Source organism: Bemisia tabaci, chromosome 2, assembly GCF_918797505.1.
Source record: "Bemisia tabaci chromosome 2, PGI_BMITA_v3".
NCBI classification, from domain to species: domain Eukaryota; kingdom Metazoa; phylum Arthropoda; class Insecta; order Hemiptera; family Aleyrodidae; genus Bemisia; species Bemisia tabaci.
This window is the reverse complement of record NC_092794.1, coordinates 19,642,879-19,667,317: the sequence shown is the minus strand read 5'-3', so window position 1 is coordinate 19,667,317 and position 24,439 is coordinate 19,642,879. Positions and strand designations below refer to the sequence as shown.

At 37.1% G+C, this 24,439-nt stretch overlaps 1 protein-coding gene across 1 annotated transcript in view; it reads right to left on the bottom strand.

Annotated features, from left to right (window-relative positions):
• Positions 1–2,476: 2,476 nt before the first annotated feature.
• The window catches only part of Agps (alkyldihydroxyacetonephosphate synthase), a 24,843-nt gene continuing 2,880 nt past the window's right edge, over positions 2,477–24,439 (bottom strand). The window contains exons 2-11 of the mRNA XM_019059662.2: positions 21,460–21,546; positions 17,997–18,130; positions 14,269–14,418; positions 13,246–13,397; positions 12,768–12,904; positions 11,893–12,071; positions 11,354–11,481; positions 10,078–10,255; positions 9,241–9,486; positions 2,477–8,218 (exon numbers count right to left, since the gene is read on the bottom strand). Of these exons, the coding sequence (XP_018915207.2) occupies positions 7,896–8,218; positions 9,241–9,486; positions 10,078–10,255; positions 11,354–11,481; positions 11,893–12,071; positions 12,768–12,904; positions 13,246–13,397; positions 14,269–14,418; positions 17,997–18,130; positions 21,460–21,546 (1,714 nt within the window). The 3' untranslated portion in view covers positions 2,477–7,895. The remainder of the gene's footprint in view (positions 8,219–9,240; positions 9,487–10,077; positions 10,256–11,353; positions 11,482–11,892; positions 12,072–12,767; positions 12,905–13,245; positions 13,398–14,268; positions 14,419–17,996; positions 18,131–21,459; positions 21,547–24,439) is intronic.

Sequence of the window (24,439 nt, the reverse complement as noted above, 5' to 3'; positions counted from 1 at the left end):
TCAAGGAAATATGTTCACAATTTTTCTCCAAAATAAACATTTCATCGAAGGAAATTTGGCAACTCTCGAGTGTTCATACGGCGTTCTTCCTTAGCGCGGCAGAGTAGACACCCGGCATGTTATTCTACCGACCTCACGGATCGGACTTTTCCGGGGACCAAACTGCGGCATTAGGATGACAACGCAACGCGTGCCATCGCGTCCTTCCATCAACTATGAGCGTGATGGTTACGCGATGGGTGCATCGAGGTAGGTGATGTCTACCCCATTATCATGGTTCCCTCAAACAAAAGCTCACCGTTGATCAAACAACACGTCCCGCCGACTAATCCGTCACCCTTGCAGCGCCCCCTCGCGCCCCGCCCGAACTTATTCTTGTTCCAGCACGCTACTCCTAGTTCCTCTGACGTAGAGCGTAACTCAATGCCCACGTGATTCCTGTTCTCCGTTTGACTCCGTGTTTATCGGGGCTCATGTGTGAATAGAGATATGCCCTTAATTAAGAGGGCGACGTATTTAGGTTTAGTGCTTAACGCCCCCTCCCCCCCCCCCCCCCCCCCCCCCACGACGAATTCATCACGGAGAAGCACATTCTTCTACCAAAGGTAAGGTACCCGAGTAGCTCAGATTTCAATAAGTAGCGATTAAATTGTAAAAACCAATTGCAATTCCACCATAGCCGGATTTACCTACTTGCCGCCCATGGGCCGCCTGTATTTTGCCGCCCTCTTCTCATTCATTTTGAAACATCAATAAAAACCATCAAGTGAACGTGCCGGAGGGAGAAGGGTGCATAAGACGCGTTCACTCGTGTTGGACACATTTTTTGCGTAAGCCCTGTCAACACTACTGGCAAAAGTTCACGGAACTTCGCGCGAAAGTTCAGTTCCATAAACCTATCTCTGTGGGGAAAAGGCCTTTCATTTGTAAGAAATGAACTAAAAAATTGAGAAAGAACAAATATAGATGTGGTTTAATAATTTTAACTTCCGCCGCCGTGCCGCGCTGACCACACTGTGTTTGGCGCAATGCGTGAAGTATTCATGTAGTCTTGTAGGCACTGTGCGTTTCACGCCGCCGCGCCGACCGTGCTGTGTTTGACGCAATGCGTGAAGTATTCATGCAGTCTCGTAGGCGCTAATATGTGTTACATATGCCGACCGCCGAGTCGAGGGCTTCTCCTTTTCATCTCAAGTCCTCGTGATCATTTCTCTTTGCGCCGCGCCGCTCCAGGCCGAATTACGTGTTTGGTTTCTCTCTTAACTCAACTAATTAAAGGTGCGCAGTCTTTTGTATCACCGAAATACGACAAAATTAGAAATTAATGAACTCTCAGGAAATGAGGGATTTTGTCACCTTTTCTTGTTTGTAATTTTTTTCTGAATCCGATTTTTTTGTACCTGCATTTAAAAAAATTGCAAAATTTGCCGCCATGGGCCGCGGCCCAGGTGGCCACCCCCTTCATACGGCCCTGAATTCCACTGAGAGTTGAGTATGTTGCCTGGCTCCTATCTAAAGGGGCTCCATTTATTAAACATTATTGCAATAAAATTGAAATTAGATGTAATTTTTCATTGCATTGCATATTACTCATCTTTCTGACACATAGAGCTCATTTTGTTGGTAAATTAAAATCGGTAAAAATCGATTTTGTTGAAATTAGAATTTTATTGAAATTAAAGTGCAATTTTCGTTGCACTGTGCTACTTAAGTAGGTAACTCTGTAAAATGGCCTATACCGTCACTTAAGGAAAGTATGAAGAAACGAAAATGGAAAAAACTCTACACTCTTCGTTGCGTCTCAATATATGTACCTATGATGGAGTTGAAACATTGATGGTTTTCTTTCTTATCTGTTATTCTTTTTCCTTTTTTCTTAATATTTTTTCGTGTATTTTCCGAATGTAAATACACTATTGAGGGCTCCCTTTTTTTTGTAAGGTGCATCTCACCATCTGCACTTCTCCGAATGCTTTCAACAGTTGACGGAACTTTGGGACAAGTCGTCCCTTCCTGCACAAAGCACCGTAACTCCATTCCGAGATTGCAAAATTGACTCAAACTATTAAATTTTTACTAGAATTTACTTACGCGATTTTTCTCAGATTTTGTCTGATTTTTGCACGAGATCAGAAGAAAAATCAGGGAAATTTTCAGGTAGAAATGCCCAAGATTTTCCTCAGAAAAATTCAATTTATGATGGGAAATTTGACAACACGGGAATGTAATTTTTCTTTCGAGAGGGGAACAACGAAGTGTGTAATGTCGGGTGGAGACTACTTCGTAGGAAAGTAACCCCCAAACAACGAAGGACAGTTTTTAGTCTAGAATAATAGAGGTTGGAAACTTAAAGGCGAACATCTAATATTTTAGAGAGTTTTGAGACAACTACAAACGAGGTAAATCTGCAAATAATTCTTTGTAAAAAAAAAACTAAGAATTAGGTGACTTTTAAAATAACGGAAACCGGGTGGAATTAGGTGAATAATTGTATAATCGTGCAAAATACTAGTAAACAATACTTTTTTTAAAAAAACACATGAAAAAAGACATTAAAAAAACTTATCTGTACCTATGCATTTTGCAGAAAAGCAAGCAATGTGGATACAAAAAAAGAGACTGGATTAATGCGAGAATTGAAGGCAATAGTACAAACAATAAAGAAATACGAAATACTGTAAACTCTCCCTGTGGACTACTTTTAAGTGGCAAGGTTAAATAAGTAGTGAAATATTACCCGATTCGAAGATTCCTTTATTATGAAAATCTTATGTAGGTATATTTGTGACCAGATTTATGAAAAGGGGCCTTATCTTTTGCGAGAGAATTTTCCTTAAACCTTGTTTTCTACAACCTACGAATTTTATTCTCAGAACTTCAGGACAAATGCCGCCTTCAATTTTTGAGGTTTTAGGGTCAGACTTGCGCCAAAATTTCCATATTTTCTTCCTATATGCATTTGCAAACAGCTTAGGGGCAGTTTCTCCTTGAAGATAAGGCCCCTTTTTACAGATCTGGTCACATTTTTCTTCCACAAAGCAATACTCATTGAGTGGGGTGGCTGCCACCGGTAGAAAGAGGCATCCGATTAAAGCCAATTTTTAAATACTATAGTGGTGGCTCGGTCATAGATTTTCGATAATTTCTAGAGGATTTTTTTGTCATATAAATGTACTAAAAATTGTCAAAATATTAAAGATATGGTCTCCTATTCATTATCGATGGGCCTGAGAAAGGTAATGATGTTAAATGATCTAAATGCAATGTTAAAAAATAGAGACCATTGCACGGTGAACACTAAGGCATAGTGAACAAATTGAAGCTAGGGCACCAACAGTCAAAACTTGTGTTCTTAAGTGGTGTTAGCCCTCTTTGTACATTTCATCTTGTGATTATCATTCAACCTGTTAAAGAAATGTAATAAAGGACTTTCATAGAGCTTCAGCAATTCTTGTTGGGAGCCCCATTTTACCACCACCGCAAGAAATACCTACAGTTAGAAATTTTTTAACCTGAGATAGATATTTTTCTAAAAGTTCTCTTGATTTGTCTAAATTTTTTTATGATAGGTGGACCATTATAATCTACTGCAATCTTAGGATACTGACATATACGTGCTATTTCTTTGAAGAGTCTCTTATAAGGTAACTTTTTCAGAGATATCCAATAAATTAAAATGAAAAATCAGTGATCACTGTGCTAGGTCCCCCCCCCCCCCAAAAAAAAAAAACCCAAAGAACTCGTTTTGTGTACAAAAAAGATCAGCTGTTCTTTGAAAATAGAAGTTTAGGACGTACTTTTTTTTTGCCAAAGAAGCAAACAAAAACTACTAGAATAACTAATGAGTTAGTTAATTAACATGATATGGATGTAGTTTGCGAATCCTTGATTGCGGCAACTTAATTATAAATTTTTAAGCTTACTCTTTGACTGTAAAATTTAACAGTGCCTTAAAAATCCTCTGGGAAAGGCATTTACTAAATCAGAAATACTGCATAATTTCTAAAAGACTTGACTAAATTAAATACTTGGAGTTAATTTTAAAAATACTTCACAAATGACTACAATAATTGTGATTACTACATTCATTTACAAATCATCTACAAAAGATGGTAACAATTTGACTTGAAACAGAAATTAACATAAAAGTCTTTGGATTGAAAATTGAACTGGTATCAGCTCTGATGGAAATAACAAGAAGAGCCATAGATCTGCTCTTTTTTTCTGAATTTTTCCTAGTTTGATCTACAAACGATCGGTTGATAATTTTTCTTCTTCTTTCATATGTATTTTTATCAACAAAAACAAGTCATAAAAAATCTAAAGGTACTTCATATCATCCATGAAAAAAGGTCAAATTTCAGCAAATTTTTAGAACCAGAGTAAGTCTTTTCATACAAAAAATCTAATCTAAGTTGCGCTTGTAAGCTAATAATCTGATTGGTAAAAGATTAGCATCAGTTGTTCTGAGAAAATTTGCACCAAAAGGAACAAAAGGGCAATACTTGTTTCAGGGACAAACATGTAAAAAACAGATGTTTGAGACATGTATTACAAGATCATCTGAGTTCTTCCACTGGAAGGTTAAATTAAACTTAGCCAGTGAATAAAGTTTTGACGCACACTGTAAATGTACGAATTTACTTTATGATGTGGTAAATTCTCTTTGAATGAGCTGTTTTGAAGGACAAAGTTACAAAAGTGACAGGCTTAACAACAAGCTTATCTGCTAAATTTTAATCCATTTGAACTAAACAGATTAACCTTATGAGCTAAGACAAGGAGAAAAAAATTTACTTCCTTTTGGTATATTCATATAAAATCTTGAATACATATTTTTGTCTTTAATTTTAGCCCCCTATCCTTAATAGAATAAAACCTACCATCATTCAGAGATCAGATTTGAAAATACATGCCTTCAGGTTTAAGAGGTTCAGTGTATACTTCTGAACTTGTATTTTCAAACACATTACAAATTTTGATTAAAAAAGGAAGCAAAGCATACAAGAAAAACGCAAGTTTTAAGGGTAGAATCAAAGTTGCAAACCTTTAGGAGGATTTGATTTGGAAACAGTGAGGGTTAATATTAATAGGAAAGACACTAAAAGGAAAATACAATATAGGAATACAGTTAAAGAGATAAAGCAAAACACATGGAGTATGAACACATTGTTCATCTAATGAGAAAAAAAAGAATTTGGTAAAACTTGGTGGTAATCATTCACTAGAGTTACATAGACATGCATACATAATGGAAAAAATTCGTATTATTAACAAATTACAATATCACAACACACATACACACTATCATTTTTAAACCATTGATGATTCTCTCATACAAGGATAGAGAGTAACGCACTTTCTTCTCAAATATAAAACATCTAACAGTTTTGATAGGTCAAAGAGGTAACAAAAACCAAACTTGGTTTTGAAGAGTGAAAAATATTTAAAACTAATTAATCTTGTATACATAAAAATGGCATTCATGAAAAGACAAGAAAATTTGTGTGGATGGCTCCATACATGGACTTCAGGACAAAGTTGAAAAAAATTACATAAAGACTTCATTTACATGCGAAACAATATTCTCCTCTGATTATGGTGATTTTTGGGTATAATGGACAACTAAAAAGGGTATGAATTCGAGCATTCTAATTCTTGTTCCCCCTTCAAAATGTCCAAAAAATTTCAATTTTTAAGTGTAGAACACAATTTGCGAAACAAAAATTACTTAGATTAACTCCTAGCCATGATATTAACGTTGGTATTTGGCACTGGCGACGAAAAATTTGAATTTTCTGCTCACGAGAAAACCTGAGTAAGTGAATTAAACTACGCACTAACGGTTTCGGCAGGCAACAACATGCAAAAGCTTAGCTGAAGCGTCAATTCGAAGTTGCCAAATTTTCATACTGCATTGACTGTTCGTGTGAACATTTAGTGTGCCATTTAACTCCAGTAGATTATGGTTTTTTTATGAGCGGGACGTTTGAATTATGCATAAAAAAATGTTGATATTTTAGTTAGAGACCGCTTTCAATAATTTTTGCTGCAAAAATTCTGTTCTAAAAGAAATAGCCATCAGTTCCAATTAGGTCATTAATGAGTGGGAGGTCTTTTTCCTTCCACATTGAATCGGTACGAGAGACTCATTGGGCACAAACCCCCCATATGCCACTTGAATTCATAGCAATGTTGAAGCACTTTAAAAAGTACTGCACATAGATAATCAGAGAACATTATGCTCTACACTTGCACAAATAAATGAAGTCTTTTGAAATCAACAAGCTAAGAAAATATCAAGTATCATAAATTTCTTTTGCTTCAGAGAAAAAAAAGACCGACCCTTATCAAGTTGAACCTGAGGAAGAGAAGTTATTATTTTTATACCTCAACGAAATTTAATGGGAGAGATTATTATTTACACCTGTTTTTATGAACTAGATACTTTTCTTCTGACTTTAATTTTTCAGAGTAGAAAATATGACTAGTAGGTGATCTAAAACTACTCTTGACTCTCCGTAATATAACTTCTTTTTAACAGAAATCAGTCACATTATCATACAAAAAGAGGTTATTACGATATCCACTTATAGACTTATGATCAAATGGCAGTTTGGTAATTTTAAGTTTCCTTCGTACTAGGTTTTAAATATCATATAACAAACACCGTATGATTTCATTAACGTAGATGTAGTAAGGTCAGTCATAATTGCGAACCTTAGTTACATCTGTGGGTTCAAAATTAACTCCTAAAATACTGGAATATTATTTCTGTGAAATTGCACCTACAAGAAAAACATAGCTTCTTCGAAACAAGGAGAAACTTTAATGCATCTGTGATGATCAATCAAAGAATAATCAGACAATCAGCATGATGATTGAACGACTAATTCAATCATAACATTTTGTTTGCTGGTTTGAGACCGAAACAAGTAGCAAAAAAAAATAAAACTTACATCATTTAGACTATGTGCGATTCACACACATACATATATGAGGAAAGATCTGTAAAAGGGACAAATGTTGATGTCTGTCATTTTAAATGATTAAGGTTTGTTTGTTTGTTTTTTTAAACATTGAGCCATTGGGAGTGCGTACCCCAAGTTTCCAACTAGGAGCTCAATTGAACATATTTAAATCAAAAGGAACTACATATCTCCATTGTGACAATGGCCCTGTCGTACATGTATTCTTGTACTAGCTTACTTAGGGGACCAAGAGAGCTGATTGTGAGCGTTATTAGAATGCAAAGTTTAGAAAATTTTGGGTGTAATTTTCTCACATTTCTAAACTTAACATCTGTCTCTTTTACAGGTAACCCTTAAAGAGCACTACTAGTAAACAGGATCATGAGTACAAAAAAGTCAAATTGGAATATGTTATTAAATAACTGGTAATGGGCTTTGATGCTAAATGTAGACAGGGCCTGAAAAACCGGTTAAGATTTGCAACTTATTGGTCATAAACTGGCACAATGTACTGTATTTTCGGAGATTTTTGAAGTTAAACAATCTAGAAATTCAGTACCTGAGAAATTCATTTTTCTGGAAGATTTTCAGTGCAGAGAACTGAGACCCATTTTTAGAGGAAATGGTAACAAAGGACCAATTGTCAGAAATATTCTTGGATGCAATCCATTGCTTTTAGCTAGTCCAGTATGGAACCTTTCATAAAATATGTAATGCTACTAGGGGGTGGGGGGGATGGAGAGGAGCGACTGTTTGTTTTTACGTGATGAAGAATCTACATCATGAAAGTGTTACAAGGGGGGTCAAAAAATCTGGAATGAAGCATTACATATTTTATGAATGGTTCTTATTCATAATATTTTGGGAACCTCTTTTACTGTCTTTACTCAATATTTTCTTATTTACAGTAAAATTGTCAGTAAATTACAATTGATTGACAAGATTACCACATGCAAATACATTATTTGGGTCAAGTTGGTTCTTGGTCGCCTTGTACAGACTCACTCCAAGACTGGAAACTTGTCCTGGGTACCATTTGGAGCGAACCTTACCTACGCCATGATGGTGTGAGATAGAGCCACCTGAGCGAATGATCTCATCCCGAGCTAATTCCTCTATGTGCTCATAGAGTTTCACTGGGTCACCGGCTGTCGTCCAGTTGAATCCAAAGTAAAAGTAGATGCAGCAACCAGAGTCATATGTTTGTGTTAACCGACATGAGATCAGAAAGTGCTTGATTCCGTTGGCTGTTAAAAACATGAAACAGAATATGAATATATGAATGTGTATGCAGCTGAATGAGAAAATAAATAAAAAGAAAGAAAGGAGGTAAAATGCAGCAACATACATAAAAGTTACAGGTACAACATAGAAGTTGTTTGAATACATGGAAGTGTCGCAGTCGCATGCTTTTAAAGAGTAACCATTGAAAACCATGGAAATGCGCAAATGATTTCATTGTGGAAGAAAGTGAAAATTGATAGGTGGTTTATGGTTAAAGAGATGCTTGTTGATAATGATGGAGAGAAAAAGGAACAGCCGGACTCAAAATTTGAAAAATGTAAGGACTTTAGATTCATAGTAAAAATACATTAATAAAAAAATAAACAAGAGGCTATCAAAACACTGGATGCTTCAAGCTGGTACATGACCATATGTTTTGCACAATGTTAATAATATTTCAAAACTAAATACATTTTTGACCACCAGATTGCCACTTGTAGACTTTGTGAGAGATGAGTATTATTTCTTATCATATTATCAAAATTTGTACATATTCAAAATACTTTCCACAGAGTGACAAAGAGGGCTATTTTGAGAGCCCAAAAGTCATTATTTTTTAATTAATCCTTCCTCCTCACATTAAAACGGTTGACATTTTTGCAATAAAAGAACTTCAATCAACAAATTCCTTGCATACTGATGTTTAGATTTTTGGAAGGATGCATATTTTGACTTTTAACCCTTTAAAAGGCAAATACTTCATATTTAAGTGGTGTAGAGGACCAGAGTTTTATCCAATTGGCTTTCATCACAGTTGATGCTCTTTTTTTGCTATTAACTAAAAAAAGAGGTATCCTTTAGACCTGCCTTATTGAGCCCCTTGAATAAGCTCAAAAAGCTACTGTAAAGTCCTAGCTGGGCATCAAGTTAGAACAAATTACGCACAGCCCATAATTGTGATAATTGAGAAACTCAAATTGCTCCTTTTAGGAATCTATGCTGACTTATACGACTACTCAACAACGGAGAGAAGATTGAATCTAACCTTCGCATTCGGAGGCAACACATTTTTTAACATTTTCACAGAGAGAATTGGCCTTGTCCCACGGCACAGAGGTTTCAAACGACTCCGCAACAATGCTGTAATCAAGTGCTAGATCACGGATGTAAGCAATGATGAATGTAAGCATGTAGCCACGTTCGCCATTCTGACCACCTCCTGCAAGTCCGCCAAACTCTCGTGCTATTGATGTGATTTTTCTCTCATGAGCTGCCACATCTTTTGGATCACCTGTGAAAACAAAAGCTCATTTTACTATTTATTTTGTTTTTTTAATTATAATTATTTTCATTAAAAATTTGCTGACAAGAAGGATAATACTTTTTAATTTAAAGTAAAAATTGCATTACTTGACACGAGTAGATTCTGAAAAAATGATATACATAACCTTTTGGAACTCCATTTCAAGAGAAATAATTCTGTACTTCTCTTGTGGTCTGCTTTTATCCATTTTCACCTTTTTACTTTTTCCTTTTTACATTAATTTTTTCTTTTTTTTTTTTTTTAAACAGTTCTTGGTTTGATGGTATTTTTTGTTTTCACAAAATTTCATTCAGTTTTTTTTTTCTTCTTTCTTGCAGGTTGTATGTGATTTGAAGTTTGACAGGCTGTAACTCGGAGGGATCCGAAAAACTGACTAATGATGTTCTAATCCATGAAATTTGCATATAAAAAAGATTAAATGATCGCAACGACACCCATTATTTATACCTCTTACCTCCATCAGATATTATTATCATGCATAATTTTGAACATAAAAGATTAAAAGGGAAAAATTAAAAGTATTGTGAGTGAAAGAGAAAGAAAGACCATGATCATCACCTTCAAAGAGGAGGGTTGCTACACACATCTGGTCGATGTCAAAGCCACGAATTTTTGTCACATAAATCCTTTTGAAGTAATCTGCAAAAGAGCGGAAGTATCCAGGCACAGGACGAAGGCTCATTCCGAATTTAAATTGTTCATTATCCATCAATCTTATTGAAACTGGCTGGCACCTCTGTGAGAAATGAAAGGATGATAGGCTATTATTAGAGATTGATAGTAAAATTGATAAAATGGAAAATAATGGGAGAAAAATTCCATGCTGTCCAGTTTCCTTCAATTTCATCAAGACTTTCTTGACACATTTATGAAACAAAGATTAAAAAAACCCCACTTTGTTACCTTAAACCGATCAAAAGTTTGGGGTGCAAACATATTTTGCCTTAAAGTACCGGCCATTTTCCTTTCCAAGGACTAGTTCCAAACCATCGATGAATTTGGACACAAAGAAAGGATAGTTGTTATTGGTATGAATTGGATTGCGTTTAACAGAAAGGAGCCGAGCCACATCAGCTATTGCCAAATTTAACGGAGCAATTTAATTTTTTACGAGAAAACTTTTGTGCGGATTCCTTTGAAAAATTTTAGGAGTTTGCTTCATACAATGGGGAAAATTCACTGAAATTTGCACAAAAATCCGCAGAAGCGTTTTCATGTAAAAATTAAATTGGCCAGTTAAATTCGACAAAAGCTGATGTAGCTTGGTTCCTTTCTGTTTAACACGGTCCAATTTCACTCCTAAAATTGGATCTACATTAATAATTCTGAGATGAGCGAATTCAAATGTCAGAAGACCTCAAAAATTTTCATCATGCCAACTTGAAGATTGCGTATCTCACAGATGAAAAGTTTCCACGGGAAAGACAATGTAACGTTAGATTGTTTACATGAAGGGCTTGCATATTAAGTGGTTTTTGTTTTTTTTCTACTTGCAAATACCATACTGATTTTCATATGTTGACCATGTTTTTAAACCATAAAACAAGAGTCATGTTTTATCAATATCATGGTAAACTAGAACCCTACGATCAGTAAGATGTCGTTTCCAATTCTTCCTGCTCTCTCACGTCATGATTAAGGAAATAAATCGTCATTTTTCCCAGGTTTTAACCACTAAAAAAATAAACTGGATGATGAGCGATATTTTTTTTTTATAGTTAAACTGCGCAACTTGAAAAATTACCATTTAAGAAATTATTTTGTAGGTGGTAATTCTAGCATTTATATGGTAAAAAAGAGAACACTTACAAATAGATATAAAAACTTCACTTACTTGTCTTGCTATTTCCCTTAAACATTTTACACCTGACTCGAAATTTCGAAAAACTAAGGACCCATACTTCTTGCACTTTGGTAAAGGTCTAATTTTCAAGACAACTTCTGTGATGACGCCTAATGTACCTGAAGGCCAAAAAAAGGACGGACTTCAGTAAATTGAATTATGAAACTTAAATTTTTCTGGACGAATTGGAAAAAAGTCATAACTGAGCAGTAACTTTCTTCAGTTAAAGATTCGATCAAAAGTGTCAATACAACAACATTTTGGACACTTGTAATAAGTCAACTGTAAGTACATATTTTACGATCAAAAATATTTTGACTTTAAACTTTTGGAAAAAACCAGTCAATGATTTAAGCATCAAAAAATTGACGGAAAACTTTTGATCATGTTACAGGGATTGAAAGAAAAAATAATGCATACCATATCTGATAACTCAGAATGTACACAAGATGGATCGATATAATTTGCTCCACTTGCATACTTCTACGCAATGTGGCCTGTACGAGAGGTAAGAAGGCAATAACATTTACCTTCTGATCCGAGGACAATATGATTAAAGTCTGGCCCACAGGAAATACGAGGCATCTGACAACTTTTCTCTAAGACACCTTTAGATGTCACCATTTTCACATGGACTAGTAAATCTTCAATATTACCGTAGACGTTTTTCTTCATGCCTGACGCTCGTGTTGCCACCCAGCCACCTAAGCTGGAAATAAAAATGCAAATCAGCATCTTTTTACCAAAAAAAGAAAACTCTGTGCCTTCACTTTGCCTATTTTTGAAGGCTTGTCCACAATAATCTTTGACTGAAATTTCACACTACAGAGCCTTTAACACCCTCATGTCAACTCAAGGAGTGAGACTTTTCTTGTTTATGTTGAAACTTGTGACTCAGTTTAGAGAGGGCGCAAATAGAGACACTTCAGAAGGATCTTGAAAACTATATGATTCCCGGGAAAATTGACAATCTTGTTTTTTTGTTAAAAACTGTACTAAAAACTGTTTGAGGTTCGCTCAGATTTTAGTATCTACTCTTTTCACAACTTTATAGACACTTAAACTTCCAACCAAACAGACCAAGAAGTAGACACAAATAAGACAGAGAGATGGGAGAGGAAGGGGAGGAAGAAAAATATGGAGGGAGAAATTTGCGATAAAACAGGACTCCCGGAGGTGAGTTTTTTAATAATTCTTCAGGTTCTTCTTTAATGATTCAAGATGAAATCCATTACATACAAAAATCGGGTTCTTATGATTAGATATGGTACACTAATACTTTGAATTGAATACTTTGTAGTTAATCAGCACTTGAAGAAATTCTGGGACAGTTCACAGTTCTCAATTTTTTTGGTGTTCCAGATCTGAAGATACCCTGAATTCATAAGGATCGAACTTAAATTACCTTGAAAATTCATAGGAGTCTGGTTCATGGCCTGTAGTGTAACCTTGCTCTTGCAATGTTCTCTCAAGATCCTGACCTATAATACCGGCTTCAAAACAGGCTGTCAAGTTTTCAAAGTCCATCCATAGAACACTATTCTGCAAAACAAATAGGTTAAAGCACTGTTAGATACATATAAATTTTGCCTCAAAGGAAAATTATCTTTTTATTTACCTTCATCAGCCCAGAACATATTGATGGTGAAACTGTAAAAATAGTGTTGGTAAACTTAAAATTAATTTGATACTTTATATTGATAGCAGTTATAAATGAGTAACAGCTTTCTGATTCCTTAGCTGAATCTGCGCCTCACGTTCCCTTCATGTGATGATCTACTCTTAAAATCAGTGTTTACGGTTTCCTGAGAGTACAAACGGAGAGTCTGCATTGTCTTTTTTCACTTCAAGTAAACAAAAATGATGTGACAAAAAAATATTACCATTTGTGATGTATCCAAAGATAGAATTGTTCTAGTTTCATATTCTGGACAGCAGGGAGCGCAAGATACACTTGTTCCTCCACCAAAAGGGATTATTACTACATTAAATTTATTTGCTAGCTCTACTATATTGACAACATCTTGGTGACAACCTGAAAAAAAGAAGGAAGATAATAAGTAAAATGATTTTCATCAACCCATCCTTTGGATGAGTATTTCTCATTGTAAAATTTTTCATCTGTCCTTGAAGATCAGATTTAATTCATGATTGCAGTAGACGAGAGGCTTCCGCCAGAATAGAAATACATGGAACAGATAATATTGAATTGGTTGCTGACTAAATTTTGTATCCAATTAGTTAAGAGAATTTATCTCCTTCATTCATAGCAGCACCTTCGAGTCACTTGAGGAATCTCTTTGAATTGGTTGAAAAAGGAAATACTCTAAAGGAAATGCTCTATCATTTTCCTAGAAAATGTTGCTACACCTCCTTAAAAATACGAGGCGACCTGGACAGTCTTAATTATATAGGGGTTCCCCAAAATCTTTTTATTGTTTGTTATCATTCATTATGTGGCACTCATTAAAATTCGATCTCCAACATTTTCCACTTCCTAAGACTGCTGTGCTAAGGAAAAATGCCGCATGAACATACGGATGTTGCCAAATTTCCCTGCGTAAAATATTCATTCTCGAGGATATTTGTAAATATTTTCCCATGATAATTTCAAAAACTATAGATTGAACTGCAAATTTAATTCTCTGAATAATTGAAAGATAAATATTTTATCAGAAGAAATTTGACAAGGTCTGAAGGCTTATACTGTCTATTTCCTCAGCACAGCAAGAGAGTTTTCCTCAGCTTTTCTGTGTTTTACGACTCCACTGATTCCCTGCTTCCTGCTTCAAGTCTCTCCATTACTTAGGACCTTTTTAAATTCAACACCTACAGAGAATAACTAATTTCGATGCATGTCTCTTAAATGAAAACATTCGGACAAAGCCAGGCAGGCCAAAACTTACCTGGCCAAACAACAACATCAGGTATCCTATGAACTATTCCTTTCCGTATCTGGTAGATATCATGAAGTGTTTGGCCATGAGCTCTGACTAGACGATCCAGCCCATCAATAGAGTGGTCCACATTTAAACTCTTGAGACTTTCGATGAATTCTGAAGGCAGAAAACAATACAAAATTGAAACAAAATGAAGATTGATTTGATAAAATAGAGTTACAAGTAGAAACCGTGAAATCTCTGTACAACAACATTCATCTGATTGGTAAAAGACATTGTTAAATCAAGTTTGTCATTACATGAAAACACCCTTGAGGAAGTAGCTAATGTCATTTAACGTCAACTCTCACAATTTTGTAGGGTTACGCAACCAACGGAGCAGCCATTTTGCAGCTTACTCTTGATTTTGGCGCGTATACGTAGTATACCGCCTTTGCGATCGTTTCGACCCCCCCCCTCGATACAATAACCGAGTCCCCTAGTTCCTTACCGAAAAGTGACTACCGCGAACTTCTGAGATTTTCCAAAGCGTGTAAAAAGTTTACTAATCCGTCAATAATAATGATTAAAATTTGTTTCTCATTCTGGGGCTCGCTAGTTTATGTGTAATGAATACCAAGAGTCTACGTTTCTTGGTTTTTTTTAAAAAAACCTTAGAATGGGGCGCGCTGATTTAAAATATGCATATATAAGCGGAAGCAAGCGAACTGATTCGAGGATGGCTGACCAGTTCGGCACTCCTTGAATGAGAATTTCACTCACTCCGTTTTGTTCACAACGTTGCTTTGACATATCTCCACAACACTGTTATCCTTTTCAAAAGTTGGTACTCCTTGCTCTGATAGCCGGGGCCACCAGGATAGTGGTAAGTGCAATCTGTGATGAGCCTCGAGACTCATTAGACCATTTGCTAAACGTGGCTCATACAGGAGTCCACTAAGCCCTCTCGTCCCCACGCTCCTGATCACTGCGTCGGCGTCACGAAGAACAATGGGCCTTGGGTCCCAACGCGGCCGATACCCGTACCCCAATTACTCACGCTTCATTAACCATTTCACCGTCACGCTAGGATTCATCCAATTTTCAAAAAAAATTGTTTCGCATGTATTTAGCAATTTTTTCCTTACTCTCCGTTAAAACACAAATAAAAAGAGACCTCATTCATAAAAATCGGCCGAATAGAAGAGAAGTTACAGTAATCGAAATCCGAAGAAATCAACAAAACCTCGACTCCTCGATACGAAAAATAAAATGAAGGGGAAAAAAAGAAAGTATAAATTACAATTAAATATAATTGACCTCAAAATTTGACAAACAATTCATTTATATACCTAACGCTGAAAAAACTGGGAGAAATTACAAAAAATTTGCCTCTTGCAAGGGGCTTCTTTGTAAGAATTTTGACCTGAAGACAACGGTCGAATAACAGCAGTACTCCATACAATACACGGTGTGCCTGAACGAGTTAAACATTTTTCATACGTCCAAATCGAAAAATCTTTATATTTTTAACTACAATGTTTCTTGAATCGTTTAAGCAAAAAAAAAAAAAAAAAAAAATTCCGTCGAGATTCTGGAACGCAAAGGCGCTTTAAAAGTATTCTGGGGCTATAATAGCTAAATCACCGGTAGTAAATTCGTTATATTATTAAAAAGAAATTGACTCCATAGTTTAATTCCTTAGTTTCTTGAATACGATTATTTTAAGCACTTAAACATTTATACCACCAATTTTAGCCATGGGGTGATTTCCTGAGAGCCGATAATATCACGAATTTCTCATAGAACCCCTCAACAGTGGCTTGCTTTTTTGGCAGCCGATTCGGCCATCGAACCGGAGTTTAAATGGAAGCTGATAATAACCCAAAGCTCTGAGAAAAATTTTGAGATGAGTATAAGAACGGTTTGTTGTAAGTAGCGAGGAGAGGCGGGCAAAGCGGCTAAAATCCTATCTAATTTTTACAGTTTTTCTGTTGAATTAATGTTGCCGCGGGCTTCTGACTGTCCACACATAGTTCTGTTCAGCATATCGATACATAAGTATTTACATTTTACATACGTAGAATCTAATTTTCACGTCGGGGAGTTGACATATTTTGATTTTTTCGATTTTATACGGAAAATTGATGGTTTTTCGGGATTGAAATTATTATTGTTTCATGAAAAATAAATGCACCCAAAATGACTATAGCATATTGATTCTTACACATTTGCACTCACAAAATTGGTTGGTAAATTCAACGAGTGGGTGCATCGACCTGGTATATCAAGTTTCTGCAATTTTTTACGGCAAATCAGTAGATTTTCGGGATGTAGATTGCTTACTTTCAATTCATGAATGAATAAAGCAACGACATGGTTGAACTTCTTTGCATGGAAAGACGTTTAAAATAACAAAATCAAGACGTATTTAATGCAATTGCATTTATATCGAGTCAATTTCTTTTCAATAATATAACGGGATTTTTACTACCGGTGATTTGGGTATTTTAGCCCCAAAATACCTTTAAATCGACTTTATCTTCTAGGAGTTCGACAGAATTTTTCCTTTCTTCGCTTAAATTATTCCGTAGCACTTTTCTTCAAGAATCTGATAAGATTTTGCTTGAGGCAGATCAAAAAACTTAAATTCGATCGAATAGCTTTCTACTTTCACAATACACGGTCTCGTCAAGGTGCGTCTTTGACCTCGCAGTGTTGGATCGTGAATTCTCTTTTTATGCTGTTTGCCTATTTTGAAATCTCTGTAAATGAAAACTAAAGGGGTTGATATGTGCGAGTTAATGACGCGCCTTATCAACACATTGTGTTGGAGTTCACTGCTTGTTTTTACCTTACATATGCTTCATGAGAAGTTCTTTCAGTGTATTTATTCAGTTTCAATTTGGACAAGAAAGAAAAAAAACTTTCGTCAATTTTTGTGTTTCTTGTGCAATGTAAATACGGTTTCTCCTACCTTGACAAATCAAATCACATGAAAAATTAATACTTTATCCAGGCAAGGCGTGCTTTGCAATATATTGATTGATCTGCCATTTAAATCTATGGAAATGGATCAATAAATTGGGCGTTTGCAACAAACACCTCAATAATCTATTTTTTACCATAGCTTCAAATGTGGAAATATCAATAATCAATAATGCATGTCTCACCTTTGTTGTTCTCGCCTTCTTTCAGTAGAACTTTGGCATGAGGCTTTCCAATCTCTTATCGGTAATTTTCATTCATAAACCTATGCCGCATATTGCAATTTTATTTATTTTCTTCCTTGTTTGCTGATATTTACGAAAAGCATTTGAAAGTAAGACTGCAGCGAGCTGATTATTGAAATCGATAGACAAAGCGATAGACAAAAAGGACATAGGGAGTACGGAGCGATGCTATTGGTTGAAATGTGTGGTTCCTGTAGACTAAGGGAGAAAATGATGGACTAACTGTCAAGTTTCTCGTGGGTTGCCGTTAGTTAGTTTATTAATTACTGCCTTTGTCCATTGCAACCTTCCGCTTCCACCAACAGGATCTCCCCATATCTCTTTTGTCTTCTTTGTCGATAGCTTTGTCTATCAATTTCAATAATCGGCCCGCAGGACCCAGCAGAGGTGGTCACTTCGTGATTAAGTTTCAATGGCAAAATGCACTAGATTAATGAGGTCTTATACGCATGCCACAGTGTTCTGGCACCAAGAACATTTCCCGTTAATTTTTCTCATTTTTATTGCTGAAGGATAATATACCTGCTTTTATGATTGGTTCGGGATATTCTTCTGGCTTGAATTGGTCTTTCGGTAGATTGCGCCTCTTTAGGTCTACATTGAACCTCTCTAAGACCCAGCTTGTAAAATAAGGTAATTTACCTTCTATTGGATACCTGAAAAAATTGAGAGATGAAAATTAATGAAGTATACAAGAGGGAGTAGAGAAAACACCGCCGATTGATATTTTTACGGTTTTGCAGAAGAAATGGTAGGGAGATACACTGCCTAGGGGAAGCTATGGTGAGGTTGCCGAAAAATATTACTGCAATATATTCCAGGCATTTTTGTATTAACTTTGTAAGTTTTACTGCCGCTAAAATGCTTTGATTATTTATGAATTTGAGAAACTTTGGGAAAAAACTCTGAGACTTAAGGGCCCAGATAGCAGAGATTGCTACAAGTTGTGATAGTATCGTAAGATTATTTCAATCGTGAGGCAAAGTGTGCAACTTGCCTATCCTCATACTCCAAGGCGCGAAAATGATCGCGATTTTTCGCAGTATTATAGAAACAAGTTTTCTTCTAATGACCTCAAATTAGAACAAATTCGCAATGGATTGGACTTTTTCATAAACTGAGCTTTACGTATGTAAAATATACAATATTCCGAGATTCGGCAGTATATTAGTTGGCATACTCATTGTGGCAATGTCAAAAGTTTAATAATTTTTGACTGTGACGAAAAATATCTAAATTTTTCGAAAAGTTTCAGTCCGTTCCTCTTCGTACACAGCGCACCAAAGAGAAAAGGAGATAGTCCTTTAACTCGCCGCGGCGAGTTTAACGATAAGAACGAGTAACATTTATCTTTGAGCAACTTATCTTTTTATGTTTCCGCCGGAAGTTTGAAAACCCCCCAAAAACGTGCGTTTGCGTTAAAATATCAAGAAAAGTAAGGTCTGAAAATGAATTCTACGATTAAAATACCACTAGCCTGTAAAGTTTCAACACGAAATGCCCACAGAAACGAGTAAAATTTATCTTTGAGTAACTTATCTTTTCACGTTTCTACTGAAAGTTAGAAAGAACTCCCAAAATTATGTATTTCCGTCAATAAATCAAGTAAAGTAAGGTCAAAAATGCCTGTCCTAATAGGTCAAAAAAGCATGAGACTGGCCAAAAATCAGTACTTTTACAGTACATTCCCGAGAAATTCAGTACCTCCTCAAAGGAAAAATCAGTACTTTTTCAATACCTCCATGTGACGAAATTCAAGAAATCTCAAAATTTTGAATTTCTCTCTCAAATTGCGACAAAAATGAAAAATTCCGGACCTTCTAGCGGAATTTCCGCACTTTTTCAGTACTTCCGGACTGCCCTTAAAAAATCATTAGGTACTATTTCTGGACTTGTAGACACTCTGGCCGTTAATCGCAGCTTCCGAAGAAATTAACGCGATCTAATCTGGCGCGCCTTCATTTCTGCGTGATACCTCTCGCATTACCGTGAAGTTAATTTAGTTGCGTGACCCAATCTAACCTAACTTCAGTCTTCCGCGGCAGTTCCACGCCTTTGCGACAGATTTGAATCGGATCGCAGGATCATTCATAAAGTGAATCAACATCGGCAGTAAACATGAATCAATATCGGCAGTAAACAAGGATCAATATCGGCAGTAAAGAAACATCTAAATACCCAATATATTCGGCTGTATAACCGATTTCTTTTTTCGATTTTCTATCGCGAGCAAAAATATTACGCCTCAAAGCGAAGATCAACCCAATATCACCATAGCGGCTGTGAATCAAGCTCATCGATAGCTAATGTTAGAAAATACGCATCTTCATCGCAACGCAACATCTGCAGATCTCGATTTTCTTTAAGAATTTTGGAGGAGTCGAGAGACTTTAAGTCCCAACATAACTCTTTAATTGAAAGAAAACACCCACGCGTCGTAATTCGTGTGTGACCATGAGTTCCCTTATTGAATAAATTTTTAGCTGTTATGTTCCTAAATCGACTAAAAAGTCGGCAATCACATAATTCGGTTTGCGACGTCGCAGACTTCCTGTCATACTTTATTTTTAAAACAGAAAAGTTCTCAACGGCAATTATTTAAAACTGCATGCCGGGATTTTTCTTCTCTGTGCCAAGAAAATTCTGCATAAACTTCAAGGAATGATGTCAATTTGTTCTTCTTTAAAAAAAGAACATAGAGGCGGAGATTTTCAGACACTGCAAACGAGATATGAGATTGCGGACTTAAACCGTCGAAATGGTAGATATTACAGCTAAATAGCCGACAAGTAGGGCGCAGCGTGGTAATACTTAAGTCCAAAAGTCCAAAAACTAAACTGGCGAAAAAAAGGGGGGGGGAGGGGGAAGGTGGGCACAGTTTCAAAATCAAGGTACCTATCACTGCTTTTAAGGTTTTCTTGGCTCTTGAATGCATCACAAGTGTTTCAAAACATTTCATAAAATTTAACGCGATCAGATTTTATGAAATATTCTATCGCTGAAATCAGCTTGCACTTTTTCAGGAGGCAACTGAAACCGTCGCTCAACCACGCGGCCGCATCGCGACAGGCACGTGGCATGGTGTTTACTGCTTACGCGACGGGTCATTCGAGCCTAATTTTCGTAATCACGGTTCTGAATCTCCAATCCATCAAAGCATTTACTACACCTTTCGATCAAAGCGGGAATATGCATCTGATTATACGGGTCTTTACAATTTGTTCGTCACCAAAAGAGGCGTTCAAGTCATAGTCCATCGAAATTGCTAAACTTTGCAAGTCACCGCCGCACCGAGGCTTCATCTAGGAAGGCAGCTTTATGACCCTGTAATGATTTGTCATGCAGATATCATGCAAATCAATTCGGATACATTAAAAATTGACGGGGACGAATTCTACAGGACGAGGAAATCGTGTGAGCTCACGGTCACAAGTAACATAAAGAGATGTGCTGCTCCCTTCCGTTCATCGCGCAGGACCTCAGTAACTTTCTTATCAAAACAATGAAGGGCGAAAGGATCATATGCAATGGGTCGGCACGATAGACTGCTGGCACTTTTTTCTTCGGGATTAGACAGAGAGTCTGAGGTTCAAAAGGAGAGCTTGTCTCTTGACACAACTGAGTCAGAATTTTAAAAATCAAAAATGGTGATAAAGCTCAGGGCCTTCCATAAAATACTCAGCGTTAAAAATCGGATTATTTTGTCCCCCGCTCCCCCTTCTCGAGCGTAACGCACCCCCGTAACACAGTTCTGCACCCTCTAAAAAGTTATCAACCATTATCAGTGGCAGTTTTCAAGAAATGACGTTCAAGAAGTCTGGAGCGTCGAAAACGAAGATACGCGTTCCTGCAGTTTCACGGTCGATATTTCCTTAAAAATTACTATTTTGCATTTGAGCTCGTATTTTGATTAATGTTTCCAAAAAAAAGTAGACGCTAGCTATTAACACAAATATAATAGGGAAAACTCAACACGTGGACTTACCGCTTTCCGGTAAATTGGATCGTATAGTCCTCAACAATGAATTTGGAGTCTTGATAACCCCAACCGTTCCATTTCAGCAGGTCAGTCCTGAAAAGGTGAAAACACGTGTTATTTTCTCAGCAAGTCATTGAGTAGAACGCTACTTGACACAAACGTTTCGCACACATACGCACATCTACTTTTAATTCTTTACAACCATTTACAAAAAGTAAATAATTGACCATGTTAGAAAAGTTTTTAACTCCGCGAAACCCATGTAGAAATCTGAAATTTCTATGTCCCAGCCGAACTAAGAGGGACATTTTCGATTCCATGAGGACTTGATGGAAAAGACCTGGCTCCCATGTAAACTGCATGGAAGTGTTGCGAGTTCCATGTCGAGCTCAAGGAGGTGTTCAGGGGCGGACTGGCCCGGGTGGGCGGTTGGGGATCCCCAACCATCAATTCTCTAGAAACCTCTCTGGGGCCCCCTCGAGTGCTTAAAAAAAATATACAAAATTTCACTCAATGGAAAAGAAAATTCGGAAGACTTCAAAATGAGCGGTATTGGCGCCTCGAAGGTGACCTTGGGGCCCCAGCCTTTAACTGCAAGGAGTGCAATGGGCCTTGAAATTCGGAAGAGCACCCAGGCCCCGGACTTTCGAATGAAAGTGGCCCTAGTGAAAATCGCAGATCTCCGCACTTGGCTGGAGACCAGTGATGGTTCAGGCTGTTACAAAAGCGCCGGGACCCCTGACCTATGACTCCAAGGGCCCAATTTGAAACGTTCGTTTCTTCAAGGGACCCCAGTGATATCAGGTGGGGGCCCGTATTTTGAAGACTAGTTTTTAGCTTCTTAAGCCGGCTGAGAACTTTAAGGACTCCGATGACTAAAAAATACTATGAAGGATCAAGAAAATCTTTCCAAAAACCACGGATGGATTGAATCAAATTAAGGGATCACTGAAGAATAAAGAAAGAGAAATATGAGGAGGAGGCCGCCCAAATGACTATCCAGAGACTTACAATTAGACAAAATCAGGCTGCGATCGCCAGGCCCGTAGCCGGGGAGGAGAGGCTTCGGGGGCTCAAGCCCCCTCCGAAAGCAAAAAAAAAGGGAGGAAAAGAGAGAAGAACAGAGGAGACAGAAGATGAGAAAGTGCGAGGAAAGAAGTTTGAGGCCGTCGAAGATATTTATCTCTTTTAATGTAGAGTTTTAAATGAAAACACCGTGTTCATTCTTAAAACTTTCGACAGAAAAGCCTCTAAAAGCGTCCAAATAGAGTTGAAATTTCAAAAATTTTCCAGCTTTGCTGAATGTAACAAGTTGAAAATATTTTGTGTTAAAGTAAAATAAAACGTAATTTGTCTGCAGACATTGGTGGAAAATCTGCGTCACGGAAGCCTCAAAATGCGTCCTAATAGAGTTAAAATTTCAAAAATTTCCAGGATCTTTTTGAGTGTATATATGCATTGCTTGCTGAAATTTCCAAAAGAAAACGTAATTTTTCTGCAGACATAGGAAAATCTGCGTCACGAAGCCTCAAAATGTGTCCAAATACCAAAATTTCAAAAATTTTCAGGATCTTTTGAGTGTATATGTGCATTTTTTGCTGAAAGTTTAAAACGGAAACATAATTTTTCTGCAGACATTGATGAAAAATCTGCCTCAAAATGCGACTAACTAGATTAAAAATTTCTAAAATTTGGGGAGGGGGGAGGGGAGAGGAGAGGGGAGGAAAGTTGTTTGTTTGCTACCCTAAAATATTGTTAAGTTTCAGGTTTCATGGCCCTGTCCTCTCATCTTTGTTATAGTATTCCTTAATATGTGCTTCAGTTTCAAAAAAAAGTACAGTAAATAGGTAAAGTACATCACTTTTGAACACTCTAATTTTTCACAAATTTTAAGCTAAGACTGCCTAAAATTTGATCTGGGAGGGGGCTCTGTTTGAAAAATTTTCCGGGGGAGGCCCCCCGGACCCCCCTCTGCACTGGGGGGTGTCCCCCCTGACCCCCCCCCTCCCTTGGGGTCCCTGTGCTAGCTTCGCCCATCCAACGATTTTGTACCCAGTCTGCCCCTGGAGGTGTTTCCATGTTCATGAAGACTTGGACAGAAATGACCTGGTTTCCGTGTGAGTTGCATGGAAGTGATTTGAGTTCTGTTCCATGTCGAGCTCACAGGAAAAAGTTCTCATTTCCGAGACGGTTTGATGGAATTGACCTTAAAAAACATCAAAAGACAAGAAAGTCGGACGATTTCCATGAAGTCATACGGAAATTGGGTAATTTCTACGTGAATCTACATGGGAAATTTTTAGCAGGGATTTCTCAAGGCTCATCGGTTAACAGAGAAAAAAACATTGCAAACGAACAAATAAACCAACTGAAGAGCCTTTCCGAGAGTCACACTTGGTATTAGGATAATGCGCGGAACGTAACACAATGGAAGAATATTCGAGGTTGGGTTCGAACCCAACATACAACTATTTTAGCTCCGCTGTGAGCCCAGTTGCATACGCTCGATTTTGCGGGCGAAATCTGAGATCCGTCCACGGCTTTTGCGTTTTCCTCCTGCGTGACTTCAATTTCGGTCAACTATAAAACGCTCCTGTCGCACAGATTTATAACGCGATTTTAGAAACCAACTAAAGAGCTTTCTGACCGACGAAGTTGGCTTTTGAATAATGCTAGGAATGTAATTAAACCATGGAAAAATAAGTATACAAAGTCCAGTTTGGACACAACATGCCGCAATTTTAACTCCGCGGTGGGCATGGCATCATAGCGCTCGAGGAAAACACCGATCGCACCTGTGCCCTATCGAGGGAGCAATAGATCGCAGGCAGGCATAGGCCGTGGGCAGCTCGCAGATTTCGCCCGCAAAATCTAGCATAAATGCAACACAGCCTACCGCGGAGTTGAATTAGTTGCATGCTGGGTTCGAACCCAACTTCGTAAATTTTCCCGTTGTTTTTCGCGTTCTTTGGAGTTGATAGAGTTT